The following is a 19,618-nucleotide window of genomic DNA, read 5'->3' as shown; positions in this document are numbered from 1 at the left end:
AGACCTACAGCCCTGCCGGCCTCAGCGCCGGGCCGCGGCCTCAGGCGGCTCTGAGGGGCGCGGAGGCCGCCGCCCCGCCCCGCCCCGCCCGCGGCTCGCGCTGCCCTCGAGCGCCCCCGCGCGTAGCCGCCGGGCGCCCGCCCGGAGGAGGGCGGCGGGCAGCGGGCAGCGGGCAGGTGCGCGGCGGCGGCTGCGGCGTGAGGCTGCGTTGGGGCCGCGTCTGCCCGCCGCCTGCCCGCCCGCTCCCTGCCGCCCCCGCGGCGCGCCTCTCCTACTCCGCCGCGTCCTCCCGGAGGTCGGAAAGGCGAAGCCCCCCGGTGCCCGTCGGCGGGTCCGTGCCTGGTGCTCGCCTCCCCTCTGCGGCACGGCAGCCCCGCTCAGCCCGGCCACCATGGCGCGCGGGAGGTAAGCGAGCTCCTTCACCTCTCCTCCGCGGAGATGCGCGGCCGCCGGCTTTCGTCCTCCCGCCGCCGCGGTACCCGCGCGGATAGAAGGCGGCGGGCGACTCCGCCGCGGCCGGAGGAAAAGTTGCGCCGCGGAGCGCGCGGTCCTGTGCGGCCGCCGGCGGGGCGGGTGTACTTCCGGGTTCACACCTTTTTTTCCCTTCGCCTTCGGGCCGCCGCCGTCCGGAGGGGAGCCGCCACCACCCGGCACCTGCGCGGCGGCTCCGTCCCGGGCGGGGCGGGGTGTGGCGGCGCCGCCCGCCGGGATTTGGGAACGGGGACCGCTGATGGACGGCGCCTCCCGCGGGGGGCGGCCGGGCCCGGCGGGGCGCTGCGGCTGCACGACGCCAGGGGGCGGCGCTGCCGCGGGATGGGGGGGAGTGAGGCCGAGCGGGGAGCGGCGTGCGCGCGGTGCGGGGCCGTGAGTGCGGGCGGCGGAGAGGCCGCCATCTTGAATGGCTCCCACCGCTCCGCGGGCGGCACGGGGTCGGGGCTGTGGGGCGGAGGGGGGGCGCGGGGAGGGCGGGCTCGGCAGGTAGCGGTCCCGCTGTGAACGAATAAAAGCGCGGAGTGCCGCCGGGCCGCCTGGTTCTCCGCTTCTGCTCTCAGGGCTGGGGAGGGGGCGAGGCGGCTGCTGCTGGGGACGCACGGCGGTGCCCAGCCCAGCCCCGGGGTGGACCGGCGTTGACTTGTTGTGTCTGCTCGCGTTTGGGCGTGCAGCCGTGTTCGGGTACGGCGGTTGGGCTGTGGTAAATGACACAACGCCAGGTAAACAGTGGGCTAATTGAAAAAAATAAGTGCCCGTCTCAACGGCAGCACGTGTAGGTGTTTTGTCCAAGGTATTACGAATCACGACATGGACGTGCTCAGAATGAGTATGATTCATATCAGTCTGTGAATCTGTGTTCAATCTCTTTCTGCTCTAACGTGAGGGAATTACCCCTTGTAATCTGATGAACATATTGCCCTGAGACGTCGTACATTCGTGACGTCCCTTCCTTAGCTTGTGTGTAGGTGTGAGCACATGGCGTCCAGCACACTTTCAGCAGCGGGGAGGGCACGGCATTGCTGTGTGCCCATCTCCGTACAGATGGCACGCTGCCCTCACACACACACGTTCTGCTTCCCTTTTCCTATAGGCCATATGTTGGCGTTGGGTTTCCCCACCCCTTAGCCTGCTTCGGCAGCTCACCTCTTGCATGCAAGCACCGTGAACGCTCACGAGAACAGAAAGACAGCCTGCCGTGAGCGTAACGTTGGTTGTTAGGAAAATAATTGTAGTTAAGTTTGGTTGTGGTTAATTTCAATGCAGTTGTGTAGAATTTCAGCAGCATTCGGATATAATACCAAATGAAAATGCAGTATTGCGTGCTGGGTTCGTACCTGTAGGCGGGCATTGCTTTATAGAGCTACAGTGGTCACTTCTTTCTAAAACATACTTTGAAAGCTCAAAAGCAAACTCGGGAGCAGGCAGAGCTGCAAAGCTTGTTTGGAAGACAGTTGATAAGATGTGCAGCTAAGTCACAGTGCTTCGAAGAGTGACAGCGTGCTGTCCCCTCGGTACAGAGCAGTAATAATCAATAGTGAATTAAATTATTGCCTTAATAATTAATACAGCAGGAAGCCCGTAGTGAAACAAATGCTGCAGGTAGCGGCAAGAGCGGTGCCTGGAGCTGGTGTTGGTGCTGTACCAGAGATGCAGCTGCAGTAGTTCCTGTATCACCATGGCAGACAGCGGTCCTATTGAAAGCACGCTCTGCGAAGGGCATGTGCCTCCATCCCGGTTTCAGCAGAGCTGTGCTTTTTTTTCTTTAAAATTTGAAAACGTGTTTTCTGGCATGCCTTAAGAAAAGAGGAAATAGTGGTAAGTACATGAAGAAAGAACCCAGGCCCCCTCCGTCCTAGGCCCGAGCTCTCGCTGTCCTACTGCCGCGTGGACTCGGCCGCGCGAGCCGCCGAGCCCCGGCCGCTGTTAGGAGAGCCGCGTTCGGTCAGCGCCGCGGCGTCTCGCGCGGTCCCGGCGCGGCGGGCGGGCGGCGCTCGGTGCCCGCGCTGCGAGCTGCCGACTGTCGCTGGCCGCAGTGCTGAACGCCGCCCGGCCCGGCCCGCGGCGCCGTGGGTGCTGTGCGCGGCGGGAGGGCGGCTGTGCGGGGCGCGCCAGGGCCGCGGCACGGAACGCACCGCCGGCAGCCCTGTAGGAGCGCGCCGTGTCGCTGCGGCGCGGAGTGCTGGCGGTGAGATCGATCGCAGAGCTTTCTCGTTCGGAAAATGATTCCTTCCGACAGGAGAGATTTTTGTGTAGACGACTTACAAAGTGTAGCGTTACCTACACAAAATGGAAGCGGAGCTGAAGCTGGCCACCGGGCAGGAGCTTGCTGCTCGCTGTCTGTAACCGCACGTTTGGTTTATGAGGGGACGTTCTGAAAACTGACAGCAAGCCAGCGTGTAGTGATGGGACTAAATAGCTGCTGGCAGCGCAGGGAGGGCTCAGGCAGACAGGTATCTGTCAGCAGCAGCACAAGCAAACAAACATGAGGGGCTTCCCCTTCTCTCTATAAAGAGAGGCATCACATTTAGAAAGGTGTGCAACCCACGGTGTTATTTTTTTTTAATTCCCTTTAAGTTGCTTAGGCATCTCCAGGGCATTAAAAAAAAAAAAAAAAAGCCAGGTTTTCTGTTGTTTTTTTTTTTTCAGCACACAGACAAGTGTTCATTCACTGTCATTGCATGCTGGGTGTTTCCAATGCAGCTGTGTGATAAAACAACAAATATGCCACCGTGGATTGATGCATAGGTGTTAAAAAAAGGAAAACAACCCACGAGGTTGCGCATGGGAGGATAGAAATCTAAAAAGTATGCTGCTTTCTTAGCATATTCGGCTTCTAAAAATAGAACCAATTGATATGCAAGGTCTTCGAATTAAAGGTCAAAGGTGACAAACCAGGACAAAGGTCACGCAGCTCATTTTCAAGCAATCAGTTTCTGGTTTTTTCATGGTTGAACAAAAGCTTAATTATACAGAAAAGCCGGGGCTGTGATATTAAGTAGTCAATTTTAACGGGGAACTCGGGGTAGTTTTGCACAATTCCCTCCTTTCCTTAACGTGGTTTAGCATTACATACGTGCTACTGCTGATGATGCAGATACAGGTTTGAGTGCATTAATAAACAACCTGAAATGTTTAACATTTAATAATTTGTTGTCTGTACTTACAATTTATACATGAAAACAGAGAACGGAAAGCCACTTCCAGTAATCTCAGTGAAAAAAAAAGTCTATCCCTGTGATATGTACTATGATTTCAATGGAGTTAAAGTGCAGGTACTTGCATTTTGGCATTGGTGCCTCTCCTAATGATTTCTAGCAAAGTGCTTCCCAGAAGTCCAGCTCGTGCTCTGCAGCATTTTGCATGGCAGTGGGCAATAATTACATAGACCTGGACACTGTTCATTTAACTACCATGTAAACGTGCTTGTCATTTTGCTATGTGCAGCATTGTATTCTTTTACTAATTAAGACCGAGTTCTACTTGAAGGTATTGTTTCAGTACTTTTATTAATAACACCACGTGTACATTAAATCATATTTCCTACAATGTCCTGAACATATTTAATAAACATTATGTGGATAACATTGGATATATCTTTACACCACGTGCAGTATTGTAACACATGCCCACAAATTACACTGTTAAAATTTGCATCCTCCCTGGTATTTTTGTATCCCATTACACCTTTCTTATTTTCTTCTTGACACTGTGTCTCCTGCACCTACTTTGATGTGTGCACTGATTTTTAAAGAGATCGTGACTTTTTAGTTATATTCCGCTAACATCCCTGCCTAGATTTTTTTTCTGCTTTGAATTTATGAGCTGGCTGCACTAAGATGTATAAACAATGGCCACTGCATTACTGTATTTGCTTGGTTTCAAACGGTGAGTCAGAAGGCTGCGTGTGTACAGCTACTGTTCCTTCCAGTTAAAATCAGAAGAATGCAGTGCACCCCCCCGTGCAATCCGTGCTTCTGGGAGAAATTAATATTGGTGCTTAAAATAGTGAGCTATTGTTTTCCTGTTGAAACCTTTGGTTTGACCGTTTCATTCCTTGCTGAATCTTGGTATTCACAGCAGTATTTGCTCATTGTGCTTTAAAATACAAATGACAGGAAAAAAATAACCTCTATTAAAAACTATAAACATTCTCAGGTATTAACTCAGCAATCCAAGAAAAAAAATAACCTCTTTTGTAGTGTAATGGCACGTAAAAATAAAACAAAAATATGTGCAAGGGAAAGGATATGCCGTAGGTTCAGTGTAAATTGCATAAAAACAATTATTAGCATAATGTAAAGCGTCTCAAGGAGGAGGTTTGAGCAAACCATGCTGAAGTTATTGTACAAAACCAAAGCAAAGTCTGCAGAATCTTTTTTAAATACAACTCGTTGTAGTGCAATTGCTTTCGATGGGCTGGTGTTAAACTCTTAGTTGGTGAGAGTACTTTTGTACTAAATGAAAATTATATGTTATGCAGTTTATTACTTCCAAACTTGGTTAAATAATGGTTTTACATGGAGAAAAAGCAGACAGAATTCTGGGTTAAAACTGTGATGTTTTTACACCAAACGTGTATGACACACATTCAATTTGGTGTAAGCTTGGAGAATGGGGAAAAAGTTTTCCTTTAACTAAAAACTCAAATATTTAATGTACCTTCTTACCTTTGTAGGTGTACACAGCTTTCTTCCTTTGGCCTTCGAAATATCTCTCTGCAGGGCTTTATTTATATTGTTTTGTTTGCAGGGAAATGTTATTCTCTGCCTATGAACTTACAAATTAATATATTTTCTCACACACCAAAATAAGTACAATATCTGAAAAATATGCTGGTCTACCAATGGCTTTAGGATTGTGTCTTTTAAAGTTGGTGGGGTTTATTTTTCCATGAAAGGAATTAGTTTAAAAGTAATAATAATAATTAAAAAATCAGTCTGAAAACACATGAATACCACCAGAAGGAAGGTCGTTTCTCGTGATTTCATTTGCTTAGGAGCATACAGAACATGCAGTAGATGAATTTGTGGCAATTTGGAAATGCCCACAGTAACCCTGAGTGGGGATCAAAGCGCTGCCAACAAAAACGAAGCAGGAAAAGCAGCAGTAGGAGAGGTGTTGGTTGCACTTTTCTTAATCACATATTTTGAAAAGTTTGGCTTTGAATCTTATAAACCACGAGCTGCATCATACTTGTTTCTCATTGGTTTTTATTAAGTAATTGCTGTTTGGCTGCTTAACCTTTGTACAACCGAATGCAGACTGCATGAAATGATGCATTATATAAATGAAATACTCTTAAGAACTGGGGTTACCTAATGCCTGTTTTTAAATACAAAATAATATTGTTCAGGATGTTTCTTTACTACGTATTATTAAAGCTCTAAGTTAGACGAATCCTAAATATTTTAATGCAAAAATACTGTCCATAGTAATGTAACACAAGTATTTCGTTTTAAAGAGAAACTTGCATCCTATTCAAACTGTAACTATCCAACATCAGATCAGTTACAAAATAGGACCCGATGAATAAAAACTGGGTTTTTCTTAGCTATTGTTTAATGAATTTTTTGAATTGTTTCAGCACTGATGCTTGGAATTCTCACGTGTGCTCAATATGTACTTTCTTCCTAATATTTTAAATAAATTTTTTGCCTAGACTGAATTAAATTGTGAGAATGTCCACATTTTTTTTTTAACCCCTGTAATTACATAAGGATACTGACACCTGAGTGTCCACCTTCAGGAGTCTTTTGTTGTGCATTTCATTCTATTTTAATAACGAAACGAAAACAGAGGAAGAGTTAAAACAACGAGAACTCCTCGGGAACATATGCGTTATTTACAACCGCACATTAAAGAACACAGGTAAATATTCTTAAAACAAGTTAATTCAGAGTGTAAGGCAAGGCTCACTCCTGATTCCTGAAGCCAAAGTACTGTGAGCGCAGTGCTTCAGCCAGCAGCCAACAACTGTAAGCAAAAGATAACGGTCAGTTATTTTTGGATTGGTTAAAAATATAGGCAACAAAGTTGATTGGCTATAAAATGTGTTTTCTAACTTAATAGAATTTGATCAAAATAAAAAATTGAAACAGTAAAAAATAAAACCTGATACTGTATGCTCCTCCTGTGCTTGGGTTCTGTATTTAGAGGCTTTCAATTTTGGATGTATTTTGTAGCATTCATCCATTCAAGCCTTCACTGCTGATGGACTCTACTAAAGAGCTCCCTTAACTCTGCACATTTTCCCCTGCTCCTCGTTTGTTACAGCATGAAGTATTGCCGAGTTTTCTCCTTCCCTCACTCTAGGTAGTACTTACAGTAGCCATTCCTGGGAAAAAATACTTGTGGCTTCACTCTCTGGGAGGAATCGGTCCCCTCACCACCACTGCCTGTGAAAGAAGCAGGGTCAGCCTCTGAAATTTCATTTTTGACTTGTTTTTTGAGGAAACCACATAACTTATTTAATGGGGGAACTATGTATGTCGATTGTACTTTCATCTGAGGAAATTACATTTCTGAATCTCCCAGGCAGCAAACTTCCCCACGCTAATGGGTTTATGATGTGAAAATCAGAACACTGCTTAGCAAAGAGACTTTTTAAAACAAAATCGTATATAAACTTATTGATCAGTGGAAGGTAACAGTAAGAAGTTGTCAAAAAATAAACAATACAAGCTGCTAAGCAGTTGAATTATACAGTGTGCTACTTGTAAAGAGATGTGGATTGCTGTTGTTGTCTATCAGTACATCTTTAACTCTTTTGCAATAATTGCACACGGTGTTCAGCTGCACTGGTTGTTGTGGCTGTTGCCCCTGTATCCTTCTGCACACTGTGAGTGCAGAGCTGGGATTGCTTTCAAAGAGGGAACCTTTTTTTTCTAAAATATCTTGCTGTTCAGAACTGAACTCCTGAATGTCATTTATTATTCAAAATCATAAAGTTCATGTAAATGCCAAAATAGTTTCAGAACTAACAAGTCTAAGTATATTCTTTCTTTTATTTGGTACAGTATAAGGGGATGTAGGAAAGTTGGTCATCAGCCATTTCAGAGCCCAGCCTGCTTCCCTTTAAGGCAGCGACTGACTTCTTGTAGACTGCAGTGGGATGCAGCAAAATACATGCTGCTCAGTTTTTCGTCTAAGCTGTCTGGATTAAATGAGTTCCTAGAATGCTCAGGCTTTTCCACACTAACATCCCTGGTGGCAAGTTCTGTGCATCTTACTGGGAAGCTATTTAAAACGACTACTTTATGTACAAATATATAAAAATGCATCTCCTTTCTACTTAATAATGCGGTATGTTTATGTAACATTTTCAAATATGCAGTGCCTACAAAAGCTTTGGAACGCTGATACTGGCAACAAGAGTAACTTGTGTTTATGCTGTTTTCTGCCACAATTTTTAAGAACTGTGCTTTATTTTTAGTCCCTTCATAAACTGAGGCAGACTTCACGTCAAAGCCAAGAAGAGATCCTTTACTCTATGCTTGCATATTTCATTATGTCGCATAAATAATGCAAGTAAATCCGAAAGACACAAAAGCCACGTAGCCACAGGTTGGCAGAACAAAGGAGCAAACACAGAGATTGGACTATAGTGCTTGAAGGTGTAAAAGCAGGGTTAGGTTCAATGCAGAGCACAAGTCCGCATAATTCTTATGGAAAACCCAGTTATTACCAAGGGGGAGGGGCTGAATTTGCTTTCTGCTGTCATTGCACAGAAAGGAAAGACAGTGTCGCACCATTTTCCAATTCCCAGCATTGTAAGAGACACAGAATAACTGGGCATGGGGGGAAGAGGAAGCTAGAGAAATTTGATTCTCGTTTGTCTTTGATAATACGTCTTCTGGCTTTGCTGACTTCTAGTGGAATATTTTTCCCGCCCACCCAGGAAAAAACAGGGGTCAGGACACTCTTCCATGATCTAATAAATCTTAGATTTCTCTAAAAGAGAAGAGAATCAGTCTTACATCCAAACAAGGAAGATACGTGCTTTGGTCGCGTTTTAGTTAAAGTAGGTTAACTGAAAGGTAGGAGAGGGGGACAAGCGGACAGGTTTGTAGCAGGTGAGTTTGTGCATGCTCCTGCCTCTTCATCTTTCTTGTATTGAACAAACTGGATAGCCTGACTCACAAGATTACACAAAACCAGTGTCTTTTCCTCCATGCTTCCCACTGCCTGTGATACTTGGTTTCTGCATGGTATTTTATTGTACAAACTTTGCCAGGCCTTGCTCAACTAGGTCAAAAGTGCGCTTTCCATGCACTTTTGGTAAAGCTAAACATTGTATTTTTGTGAATAACTTGGTTTGTTCTGTTTGGGATATAGAATGTAGCTTTGTTACAAATTACACTGTAATTCTCTATCTGATTTAATTGAAAATATTTTTCTCAAATTGGCACTGAGTTAGTTTTGACAAGGAAAGATACCAAACGATATCTTTTTTATCACTTTTTTATATCATGTATCATGTACGACTGAGCGCTTAATTTGTACAATTTACACATAGGGAAGACAAGAGTCACGAGCTCTTAAGTTACCTACTGCCTTTAAATATTGATAAAGGAAAAGAACAGCTTCCACTGTCCTGCAAATCTGTGTCTCTTCCTTCTGTTGCCATCAGCTGCACAGCTTTCTTGAGCGCAGTAAAAGGGAGGATGCTTTTAAGGATGCTTTAAAAAGAGAGACTCTGCTGGTTTTCATGCTATGTCTTGGTTATCTCCTGGTGTTTCTGATGAGCTAGGTAAGTCTCGCAGTCCGTACGGTTACAGGTCACTTCACAGAGCCAAGTACCGTTATTTTATGGCCTTTTAATGAGCCGTTAAACTGGAGAAGAGGTAATTAAATATGGAACTCGGTACAATGTACACAGCACTGACTCCAGCTCTCTGATTCTAGGTTCCTCAGAAGACGATGAGGTCATTCAAGAAGGTCTCCTCAGGCTCAGGTCAGTCCTTTCTATAGCATCTTACGTGGCTCACTTTGTATCTGTGAAACTGCACTGCTGTAGTGCTTCTGTCCCGCTGCCCCTGTGACTGCATCCCAATTCATTTACTTTTCAGGAAGAATCACTGGTTTCATCCACAAACTTCAGAGTTCTCACTCAATGTCCTTTGAATACAACAAGTAAACATCATTCTATAGAGGAAGTTTATTTGGAGTAACACACCTTTGGGTACCTGCTGTAAACTCAATGAGCTCAGATGCTCTTGAGCTACCACAAAGGTGCGCTTCCCAAAGGCGACACCTCAGTCACTCACTAAGATCCCAACTCGGCGAGCTACTTCCGTGGCGCCTTGGAAGCGCTGCGGCGGTGGGACCCTGCCTCCGCCCGCCCCCACGGGCCCTCCCCCGGGCGCCCGCCCGCGGCGGAGCATGCGCGGAGCGGGAGGCGCGGAGCTCCCGCGGAGAGGAGCTGCGCCGCTGAGGGGCGGTGGCTGCGCGCTCGCGGCACGGCTACGTCCCGTGGGCCGGCGGGGACCGCCTCCCACCTGTGTGCGCGCCGAGGCACGCGGGGACTGCGCGGAACGGCTCCGAGGGCTGTGCGCTCGGCGTCGGCGGGCGACCCGGCCGCCCCCTCGGGCACGGGCTGCCGCGCGGGCGGCTCCCGGAGGGCGCTGCTGCCTGCCTGCCTGCCTGGCGGGGGTGAGCGTTGCCTCCGCGCCTCCCGCCTCGGGACAGCCGGATCGCAGAGGAGCTCATTTAATTCGTTTCATCGTTAGAAAAGTTTCTCGGGATCTGTTCGTTAAACGCGTTCCCTCGGGTGGGCGGGGAGGAGGGCAGAGCCCCACTCCTGGGCAGGGCGGGACGCCGCCACCTTCCCGCCTCTGAGGGGAGCCGCGTTTTCTGGGGGCGTCGAATGGAGGATGGAAAGCGGCGCTCCGCGTCGGGGGGAGGGGGTGGACGGTAGGGCACAGCCGCCACTTCATGCTTCCTCAGGGGTGTCGGGTGCCGGGAAGCGGGCCCCGGAGCCGCAGGGCTGCCGCCGACGGCGGAGTGCGGCGGGCAGCGCAGTCTGCCCTCGGGCCGAGCGCTGCGCGGCGTCTGTTGTGCGGCGGAAAGGAGGGGACGGCTTCGGGCGCGTAGGTGAGGCGGTTTTGGCGGGAAGAGCCGCTGCCTCAGGAGCTCCACCACCATCACCTCGGGTCCGGCGGGTGGGGGGAGAGCCCGCCCGCGGGGCTACCTGAAGCCGGCCCGGCGGGCAGCTCGGCAGCTTTGATGTCCTCTAATGGATCTTCCGGGGCTGAGCGAGACCCAGGCCCGCGGTCCCCGCCCTCGGAAGCTCTGCCCTCTATACGCCGCCGTTCCTCGGCTCTGCGGGGCAGGGGGCGCTGCCCGGCGCGGGGCAAGAGGGCGGCCCCCGCAGACCCCGCGGGGAGGGGCTTCCCCCGCTCTGGGAGGGCGGCTCGGAGGGAGGGCGGCTGTAGCCGTGGCTCCGCTTCACGTGTAACCCCGGGGTTGGTTCGGAGGCACGCGGAGTGCTGCCGGGTTTGTGTCGTCGTTGCCGTCTTTGTCACTGTAGTTTGGTGTGTGTTTTTTTTTGCAGGGGGGGGGGGGGGGGGGGGGGGAGGGGTGGGAAGGTGTTTTTGTTTTGTTTTGTTCTGTTTTTCTTTAAGGGATAGAAGAAATCGGAGTTATGACTTTAAAAGTTTGAGGAATGTGGCAAGAAAACTATCGCCGGTGGTTATGTAGTTTCAAGTGGGCTCGCCAGTGCGTTTATGCAGACAACGATCCGCTTCCTGTAGTTGTCTTTACCCAAATTAGCATCTCTGTAGCGAGACGTAAGGACAGAAACACCTCTGTGTCTGCGGGCTGCTGCCATTCAGCTAACTTCGCCCTGACCCGCTCTATGGGCTTGTTCCCGTTTATTCCCTGGGCTGCCCCCCCCCAACAGGAAAAATTAGGGCTGATTCTGAGCGAATGGGTTCTGTGAGGGCATCGCTGGGCTGCGCCCCGTTGTTCTTTCTTCATTCTTTTTCTGCTTTTCTCCTCTTTCTGTTTTTTCCCTCCCTCTCTCTCCGCAGCCCCCCGGCTGCCACAGCTCTCTCCCTCAGTACTTGAAAGGCCGATGTCCCCGCAGGAAATGAGTGAGCCGATAACATCTGACACTGCCGCCCGGTCCGGTGACCCCGACCTTAATTCCACTAATACTGGAGGCCTGAAAATCGCAGGAAAGGCTCCTTGCACACACACACACACACACACACACCCGTTTCACAAAACCTGCATTTATTTTGCACCGTAAATGCATCACAACAAATATATTTGCGGTTACTGGTCCCTCGTTTTTAATTTATTAATCGAAAAACATCGCATAATTTATTTTAAATGAAAGGTACTGACCAGGGAAGGTTGGGACCATTTGATGGGCTTGAGCAACGTTTGTGCCTGTCCGTCCCACGTGCTCCCGTCCAAGGGATCTTTATTGCCACGCATATGGAGCGTTGTTTGAAGGAAGGACAGAGGGAGCTCCTAGTTTGGGGTCATTCTGCTGCTCTGGGAGTGCTCTCCGACACTTCCAGCCAGTGTTGTGTTTTTCCCGCAGGTGACCTGAATTTCTCCTCCATGGCTGGGGTTTCACACGCATTAACATCTCCTGTATTTACTATATATTAGAAATCGTCACGGCCATAAGATCCAACCATATAAGATTACCGAGATTTAATATGGTAAAATAATCGCCGTCGCACGGAGGGAGGAGGCTACGAGCAGAGGGGAGCGGTGTGTGGAGCAGCTCGGCGCAGGAAGCCGCCCGCCGAAGTAACCTCTGGGAAACGTCCGGCTGGAGGCTGCGGAGGAATTCGGGGCTGCAGCCCGCGCGCACCGCTGCCGGCCCGGCGGGGGCACCTCGGGGTGCGGGCGGCTGATGGGAGAGGAGCGGAGCCCGAGGGGCGGGCGGCGTGGAAAGGGCGCGTGACGCGGTGACACGCGGGTGGGCGGCGAGAGAAAGCAAAATCGCTTCTCGTACCTCCATTTGTACCTTTACTACGGAGGAGATGAGAGCGATGGGGAACGGCGCGGCGCGGCGCGGCGCGCTCTCGGGGCGTTGAAGGCGCCGCCCGGCCGCGGGCAGCGCACGGTGCGCCCACCTGCGCGGGGGTACGGAGCCGCGCCCGCCCGCCAGCAGCGGGAATTTAGCGCAGCAGCGCCGGTCCGCGCTGTCTGTCCTCTCTTTGTCTTCCTTCTCTCGGCTTTTTTTTTTTTTTTTTTTTTTTTCCTGCCTTCCTCTCCAGCAAATCCTTTGCCGTTCCCCCTCCTTCTCTTTCTCCTCCTCCCCACCGCGCTCCTGGGGAACAATCGCCGCCGCCCGAGGTTCGCTCTCCCACCAGCCCTGAAAACCGGGTTCCTATTTAGGAAGTCATTAATCACATCCCCTCCCCCGGAAAGAGATGGCGGAGAAACCTGTGAAGCCCGATGCCTCCCCCCATCCCCCTCGAGGAGCGCTCCGAAGGGCCGAGCCCGGCGCTCCTCAGGTGCCGCCCGGCCCCGCAGCCCCCGCCTGTGTGCTCCGGCCGTGTGCGCGTGTGGCACGGCGGGTTCCCGCACGGCACCGCGTGGGTGAGCTGCCGAAAAAGAAAAAAGAAAAGAAAAGGAAAAAAAAAAAAAGCCGCGTTGGAAATGCCGTGTTCATTCATAAATTATTTCGGTGTGTCAGGCGCGTAGAGAAGGCGATTGGCTGCCGCCGCTTCTCCCAACCCCTTCAGGACCCGATGCGAAATTAGTAGCGAGAAAGCATGTAATTGGCAAAGTCACGTGTGCGCGGGGGGCCAGAGACCGAGCGCCAGAGAAAGGGAAAAGGCAAAAGGGGGAAAGCACGTTGGACCATGCGAGCGAAATTGGGGCTCGTGCAGACGCAGGATGTTGGGTTAAAGCAGAAGAGCACTTCGATCCAAAGGGAAAGTTTTCATCTCACGAGTTTGGAGCAGAGGGCCCGTGGGGCAACATGGCCGAAGGTTAATTTTCTTTTTCTATTGTTTTACTCCGGTTTCGTTCGCTCGCTCCCCCCGCCCTCCCTACCCCCCCGCCCCGCATTCCCCTCTTAGCGGCCCGCGCACGGGGGGCTGCCGCGGTCTCATTGTTCCGGACCGCCGCGGACCGCCCCCTCCCATTCAGCCCCGAGCGGCTCCCGGGGCCCATTGTCCGCCGGCTCCGTCCGCCCGGGCCCCGTCCCGGCGGCGGGATGAGAGCGCGCCCCTACACCTGTCCCGGCCGCCGCCCGGAGCGCGTTCCGCGGAGCGATGGGCACACGCCGGGGAGCGGCGGTGGCCGCGCCGCACGTGCCGTAGCCGGCGGTACAGCCCCCCCCGTCCGCCCGCGCCGCGCCAGGAGGGACTGATTGGGCCGAGAGCCGCGCTCGGGAAATGGGATCGGTCTTAAAGCAGCAATACCCAAGTAACGTCCGAGGGCCGGGATGGGGCTGCGGATGGAGAGGTGGCGGGGAGAGGGGCCGAGCCGAGGCCTCCGGTGGGCGCGTTTCGGGAGCAGGCTGTCTGCTTCCTTACTCAGCAGCAAGCAGGCTCCTGCCGCAGTTTGCTCTCATTGCGTTTCGTTCGCCTTTCTTTCTTTTTTCCTGCTTTCTTCCACAGTAACTAATTTACGCGGTGGCAAAAGGATGTTCCCAGAATTTAACTCCTCTTTGCATCTTCCTCCTCCTCTCCTCCCCTGCCCCCTCTCCCTCAGCAGGGGCGAGTAAAGGCGGCGAGGAGCCCGGGCGGCTGCCGGAGCACGAGGAGGAGGAGGAATCCCCGCTTTGGCACGGAGCCGGCCACTGCAAATGGTTCAATGTGAGGATGGGCTTCGGGTTCATCTCCATGAGCAGCCGAGAGGGAAGCCCCTTGGAGTCCCCGGTTGATGTCTTTGTGCACCAAGTAAGACCCTTTTCTGTCTTTCTCCGTCTTCGGTTGCGTGCAGCGGGGCTGTGGGCTCACATGTAGGGAATCACGTGTAGGGAAGTAACGTGGCTCCCTCGGTATTTGGGAGCATCTCTAATAAGAAAGTTGCCTTAGGTCGGTTCGATGGACAGCATGCTGCTGGGATAAATGGCTTGTTGGCTTGTGCTGTGCAGCTGGAGATGCTTTTCCTTGGAAATGTTTAAAAGCAAGCTCCAGAAAGGAGAAATAAATACTCTTTTCCTTTAGGTAGCGTTTGAATGCATTTTAAAATGCTTTGATTGTAAACCTCAAATTGCTTTTTAAAAGCACGTTTGAGATCAGTCGGTGAAATTAAGACGTCGTTACAGTGTTGTTGTGCAGTAATTCAGGCCTGAGTGTGTCCCAGTGGTGGTACAGTGGCACGTGCATTTGCTCTGGCTGTTTTAAATACTCACTCCAAGAAAAAAAAAAAAACAAAACTGCAGCGATGACGAAGTGAGACCAAAAGCTCTCCGTAGGGCCGTGGGGAAGAGGCCCGTGCCTACTGGTTTGTTTCTAAGCACACCGGTGTGAGCGTGGGCACTTATGGCTGGGTGCCTCCAGATGGAGGCTGTCCACAAAGCCGTGACCCCAGGGGAGCTTTTTCCCAGGTTCAGCGGTTCGTGGAAAAGGTGCATGCAGACCTTCCTGGGCCTCGTGTGCTCGGAGCCTGCATCTGATGGGCATGGGGACCATTCAGGGTTAGCCAGGGCAATGCCAGGGAGGCAGAAAGGCACCTTTTGGCACGGTTGTCCATTTTCTATGACGTTTGCATTGAAGGAGGGAGGGTCGGTTTGTGAGGGCACAGCGATTCCATTTCTCTATTCTGTTTGGTGGCCATTTGTGCTGACTTTCACCAGGCTTTCTCAAGGAATACATTTAAGGGTGACTTGAATTTGCAGGCAATGCTGCTGTGGCGTGTTGTTGCGTTCCTTGTGGTGTTGGGGTGATTTCTGACCTCACAGTGTTATGCATAGCCTGTGCTTATGGGCTTGCACATCAGTATCAGCTGTTTGCACTTGGAATTATGAGCCAAGCATGGAATTAAATAGTGAATTCATTACATCATTGTGATTCATACTTTGTACTGGCATTTAGGTGCCTTCTCACTTTGTTACTGCTATTTTTGTTGTTGTTATTGTTTAAACTGAAGTATCAATATACTTAAATAAGAGCATTCTTCCTGCTTCCCCTCCACCATCTTCCTTTCTTTCTACGTTTTTAAGTAACAACGTTGGTCTTTGCAATTCTGTAAATTTATTTCATAGATAAATGAAGGGTTTTTTTTTATTATTTTTAATTTTGTCGTACCGTGTGCTACTGAACAGCAGCAATATTAATAAAAAGATACATTTGGAAACAGTGATATTCTTAGAGCTGTGGAAATGCAGAAGAGTTGAACAGGATGATAACATGATGCGTTCGAGTAGCGCTAGGCATGGTGTGCTGTCTTATAATGTACAGGAGCCATAGAAAATAATAAAAAATAAAAAGAACAGCATGGTGAATGTGGAGTTCTCTGTGCTGTTGTTTCCTCTCCCTGAAAGGATGCAGTTTTCTAGAGGCAGGATCTATTAAAAGTATTTGTTGACACTTCAGCAACGTACAGTTTATCAATATTCCTAGGTTGTAGTGCAAAATGCAATGAAAAATGGCTTCTTTCACTGTGCATAGGCTGTGTGCCTCAGTCCTTTTGAGTGTTCCTTAGACATATGCCTCAGAGTTTATTAATACTCTGCAAGGGATTGCCCTCTGAACAAAGATAGGTTCCTCACTTTTTTTCTTTCTGTCAAAACCCGCAGTGTGCATAAACTTCACATTTACATTATCTTCCTTCTATCAGTTAGAAGTAGATTATTTTTTTTCTAGTTAAAGAGATGCAGAGAAGCAGCATATACTTGGGTTCAGAATACATTTTGGATAATTCATATTGGTGTACAGACTGCTCTGTGTTAGCTGCTGCCTGACCAATGGTGCCAGTGGCAGCCAGAGCATAAAAATGTCTCTGAAAAATCAGTGAAGTTATTTTACGGTGTGGCTTTTACAACAGAGTGGGTTGCTTGATTGGGCACTATTCTTATTAGCTTCATTCATTTGAAAAATTTGCTTGTGTGAACCGTTCCTTTCAAGGCAAAGACGTGAGTTTGTTAATCTGTCGAAACAAAATATTGCTGTTAGAAACTGCTTTGAAAACAGTTCATCTTCTAAGCATGCACACTGTTCTGTGCGCCTTCACCCCTTCTGCAATGTTTCTAGCTACTAGAATAATTCTACAGAATCAGTCTAAGTAGAGGAAAGAAGCCTCTACCTTACTACAAGTCACATTAAAGCTAGCTTGAAACCTGCAGCAATGTTTTTATTGTTTTATCTTTACCTTTTCTTGGTAAGGTTATGTTCAGTTTATGAGCTCTTGCTGTGAGCAAAAACTGCTTGGATGTTGAGTCAAAATTCTTGTAATAGTTTAAGCTCATTATGCCCAGTTTTTTGAGCTTGCAATGAATGATTTTTCTTTCTTCTTGGAGTTAAGCCTTGGTTGTGTGCAGATTGCAGTCGTGTTTTTGTAGCGTCAGTGCTTCGCTAATTACACAATTAGATTGATAACTATTTTTAGCAGACAAGGCTTGTGTTGAAACCCCCTCTTCTTTTTCACTCAGTGAAAATTCTGTTCGTAGAACAGCTGCAGCACTGAGTTTTTAACTCTACCTTTTAAGTCCTTCCTACAGCACTAATCATTGTGATTGATTTTCTCCAAACTACCTTTAGGTGGTTGTTACCCTTCTGGTAATGAGGTACCTGGAGTTAGATGCATTATTTCGGGCAGAAACATGTCAGTGATTATATATGGGCGTCTGCGTGTTTGTGCAATGTATATAAGGCATGTCTACAAACATTTACTCTCCTGCTCTCCCCTCCTCCTCCCTCTCTTTTTAAAATAGCTGTATTCTGATGGTTGATATCTTTGTCATGCGTTAAGGTCATTCAGTGACGTATAAAAATTACAAGTACTTAATTTTTGAGACAAGTCGTGTCAAATGCAGCAATGTGCCTACTCCACTGGTTCTTTAAAAATAAAAGTAGCTGTGTCAGTCCTGTGTGGCTGTGAAAACCAAAGGATGTGCAGCTCACTGAATTTTGTTCGGTGTTGTCATTTGGGACTTTTAATAGGTTAGCATGGAATGAATAATATAGCTCACTTCTCGTTTATGATGGGGATTCTGCACATGGATGTGTGAACAGCTCTTGCTAAATTTTAGATGATTTCTTTGTCAAGGGGTGAAACAGACTGGAGGGGGGAAGTGAGTGAAAACCTTTCGTTATGCACATGCAAAAAGTCTTCATTGCTGAGAACTAAGAAGAGTTTGAGCTTTGATAGAAGAAAAATGTTTAATTGTGTATTCAAAATTGTACAAGCAACTTCAGTAAGTATAACTTGCTTGAATCCTGGCAGCAGAATTTTTTATAGAGATTACGTTAGAAAAATATATTTTTCTCTAAGCATGAAGCACGTATGTTAAAGATGACACTAAAGAGTAGGGTGCTGAATGTAAATAGATGGTATTAAATACATTTGTGAATTTCAGGGGTTATAATTTCATGTTCTGAGAAATGTGTTTTTTCAGGATGGGGTGGGTTGATGAGTTTAGAACATGTTTTCTTGGACCTGACTATAGTCCAAATTCTTTCCATCTTGAGAGTTTGATCTAGGATTTCTCAACTGGGACCTTAAACGTGATCCTTCTTTGGGATCCTCTTTTATGAGATGGAGAGAGGAAGGAAGGGAGGAGCAGCGTGCAGGAGTCGGTGTATTTTGTTTTCTCATTAAAAGAAACATGGCTGGTTTGAAATTTCTCACTTTCATCTGAACTTTCTTATGGTTGCTGCAAGTTACTGTTATTGCAAGATCTGATAACAATAGGAGACAGCCCTTTTTTCTTGCAGTGAGTCTTTCTTACAGTGTTTTGAACTGCACTATAGTCTGTACGTTATAAGTTTTGTTCTTGTATGTTACTGCTGCAAGTACCTGTAACAAAAGAAAGAGGGAAAATTACAGAGCCTGTTGAACTAAGCCTAAATGGAAAGTCAGAGACATAAGCGGTGCCTAAAAACTCTTCCTTTAATTTGGCCAAATGTTCTTTTTGATGATGAATCAGATGCCTCGTCTTTAAAGTCCTAATGTTTTAGCCACAGTTTAACTACTTTTTCTAAGATAAGGTTGAACGTGGCATAATGCATTTAGCACTGACTTCTTCAAATTCTATGACACATGATTTTGTGCTTTCACAAGTATGATTTCATTTATCCAGCATATATTTTCCATTACTGCATCGTCGTGGTAGGAGCCTGCAAAAGCTACTTAGTTGTTCAGAATAACTGGAAGTTCTGGGCAAGCAAGAGGGATCAATATTACCTCGCTGCTTGTTGTTAAATGTGACATAGCAGTGCCCCCTTTGAAGTACAGAGGTCTCCATGCGGAGTCTTTTGTTCCAAACTTGTCTCCCTTGACTTCTACTAGGGTCCAGGCAAGCCCAGTTCTAATCAAAACAAAAGTGACTAGCAGGATTTAGAGAGGGAAGCTGAGGAAGGAAGTGAATGTGGAGTAAACGTGTCTGCAGCGAGCATGTGTATCAGAGATCTGGCAGAGATGAGACCTACGCTGAAGGCGTGTGTGTTCAGCAGACCCACCGCACATAGAAGCTACAGTGGGAGCTGGAGCCTCGGCTTTGGTGCTCAGATGTGTTGAAGCATACAGAGAAAGTTAAATTATGAGGACTGTGTGTTTGTGGTGCGCTGCAGCGCAGCATTGTTTGGGATTTATTTATTTATTTTACATTTTGACTGCTAATTAGTGCAAGTCCTATGTTTCAAGTCCTATCTATGGATGCATAGACAGATGGCAAAATACTTCACTAAGAGCTTGAAGATTTAAGACAGTTGACTGAGGAAACTTTTGGTATTGAAGTTATGGAATTGCCATCTGTGAAAATACCTTCCAGATTTCATCTATTTACATCTAAAACCAACGTTATGGTGCATTTTTATCTGCAGACATATATAGTACTTAAGTAAAAAGTTCCATTAAATCTAAATGGTTTGGGGCCAGATCAGATTTTGCTGAACAATTTAAACATCGTGTTCACAAGGAAAAATTACAAATGCTCTAAAGACAGAGGCTTGCAGTGGAACTATTTTGTCTTAAGAGAAATTTCCCT

The 19,618-nt window shown here is 48.3% G+C and overlaps 1 protein-coding gene across 4 annotated transcripts in view; it reads left to right on the top strand.

Annotated features, from left to right (window-relative positions):
* The first annotated feature begins 122 nt into the window (after window positions 1-122).
* Window positions 123-19,618, top strand: part of LIN28B (lin-28 homolog B) — a 93,556-nt gene continuing 74,060 nt past the window's right edge. The window contains exons 1-3 of one of the 4 annotated variants that reach the window (XM_015284527.4): window positions 123-405; window positions 9,397-9,445; window positions 14,182-14,366. In XM_015284527.4, the coding sequence (XP_015140013.1) occupies window positions 9,412-9,445; window positions 14,182-14,366 (219 nt within the window). In that variant the 5' untranslated portion in view covers window positions 123-405; window positions 9,397-9,411. Of the gene's footprint in view, window positions 406-9,396; window positions 9,446-13,218; window positions 13,452-14,178; window positions 14,367-19,618 lie in introns of those variants that run through there. The other 3 variants (XM_015284525.4, XM_015284528.4, NM_001034818.2) reach the window with 3 other exon arrangements.

Source organism: Gallus gallus, chromosome 3, assembly GCF_016699485.2.
Source record: "Gallus gallus isolate bGalGal1 chromosome 3, bGalGal1.mat.broiler.GRCg7b, whole genome shotgun sequence".
In the NCBI taxonomy this organism is placed as follows: Eukaryota; Metazoa; Chordata; class Aves; order Galliformes; family Phasianidae; genus Gallus; species Gallus gallus.
Note: the sequence above shows the minus strand (reverse complement) of the source record. Positions and strands in the feature narration are given on the sequence as shown.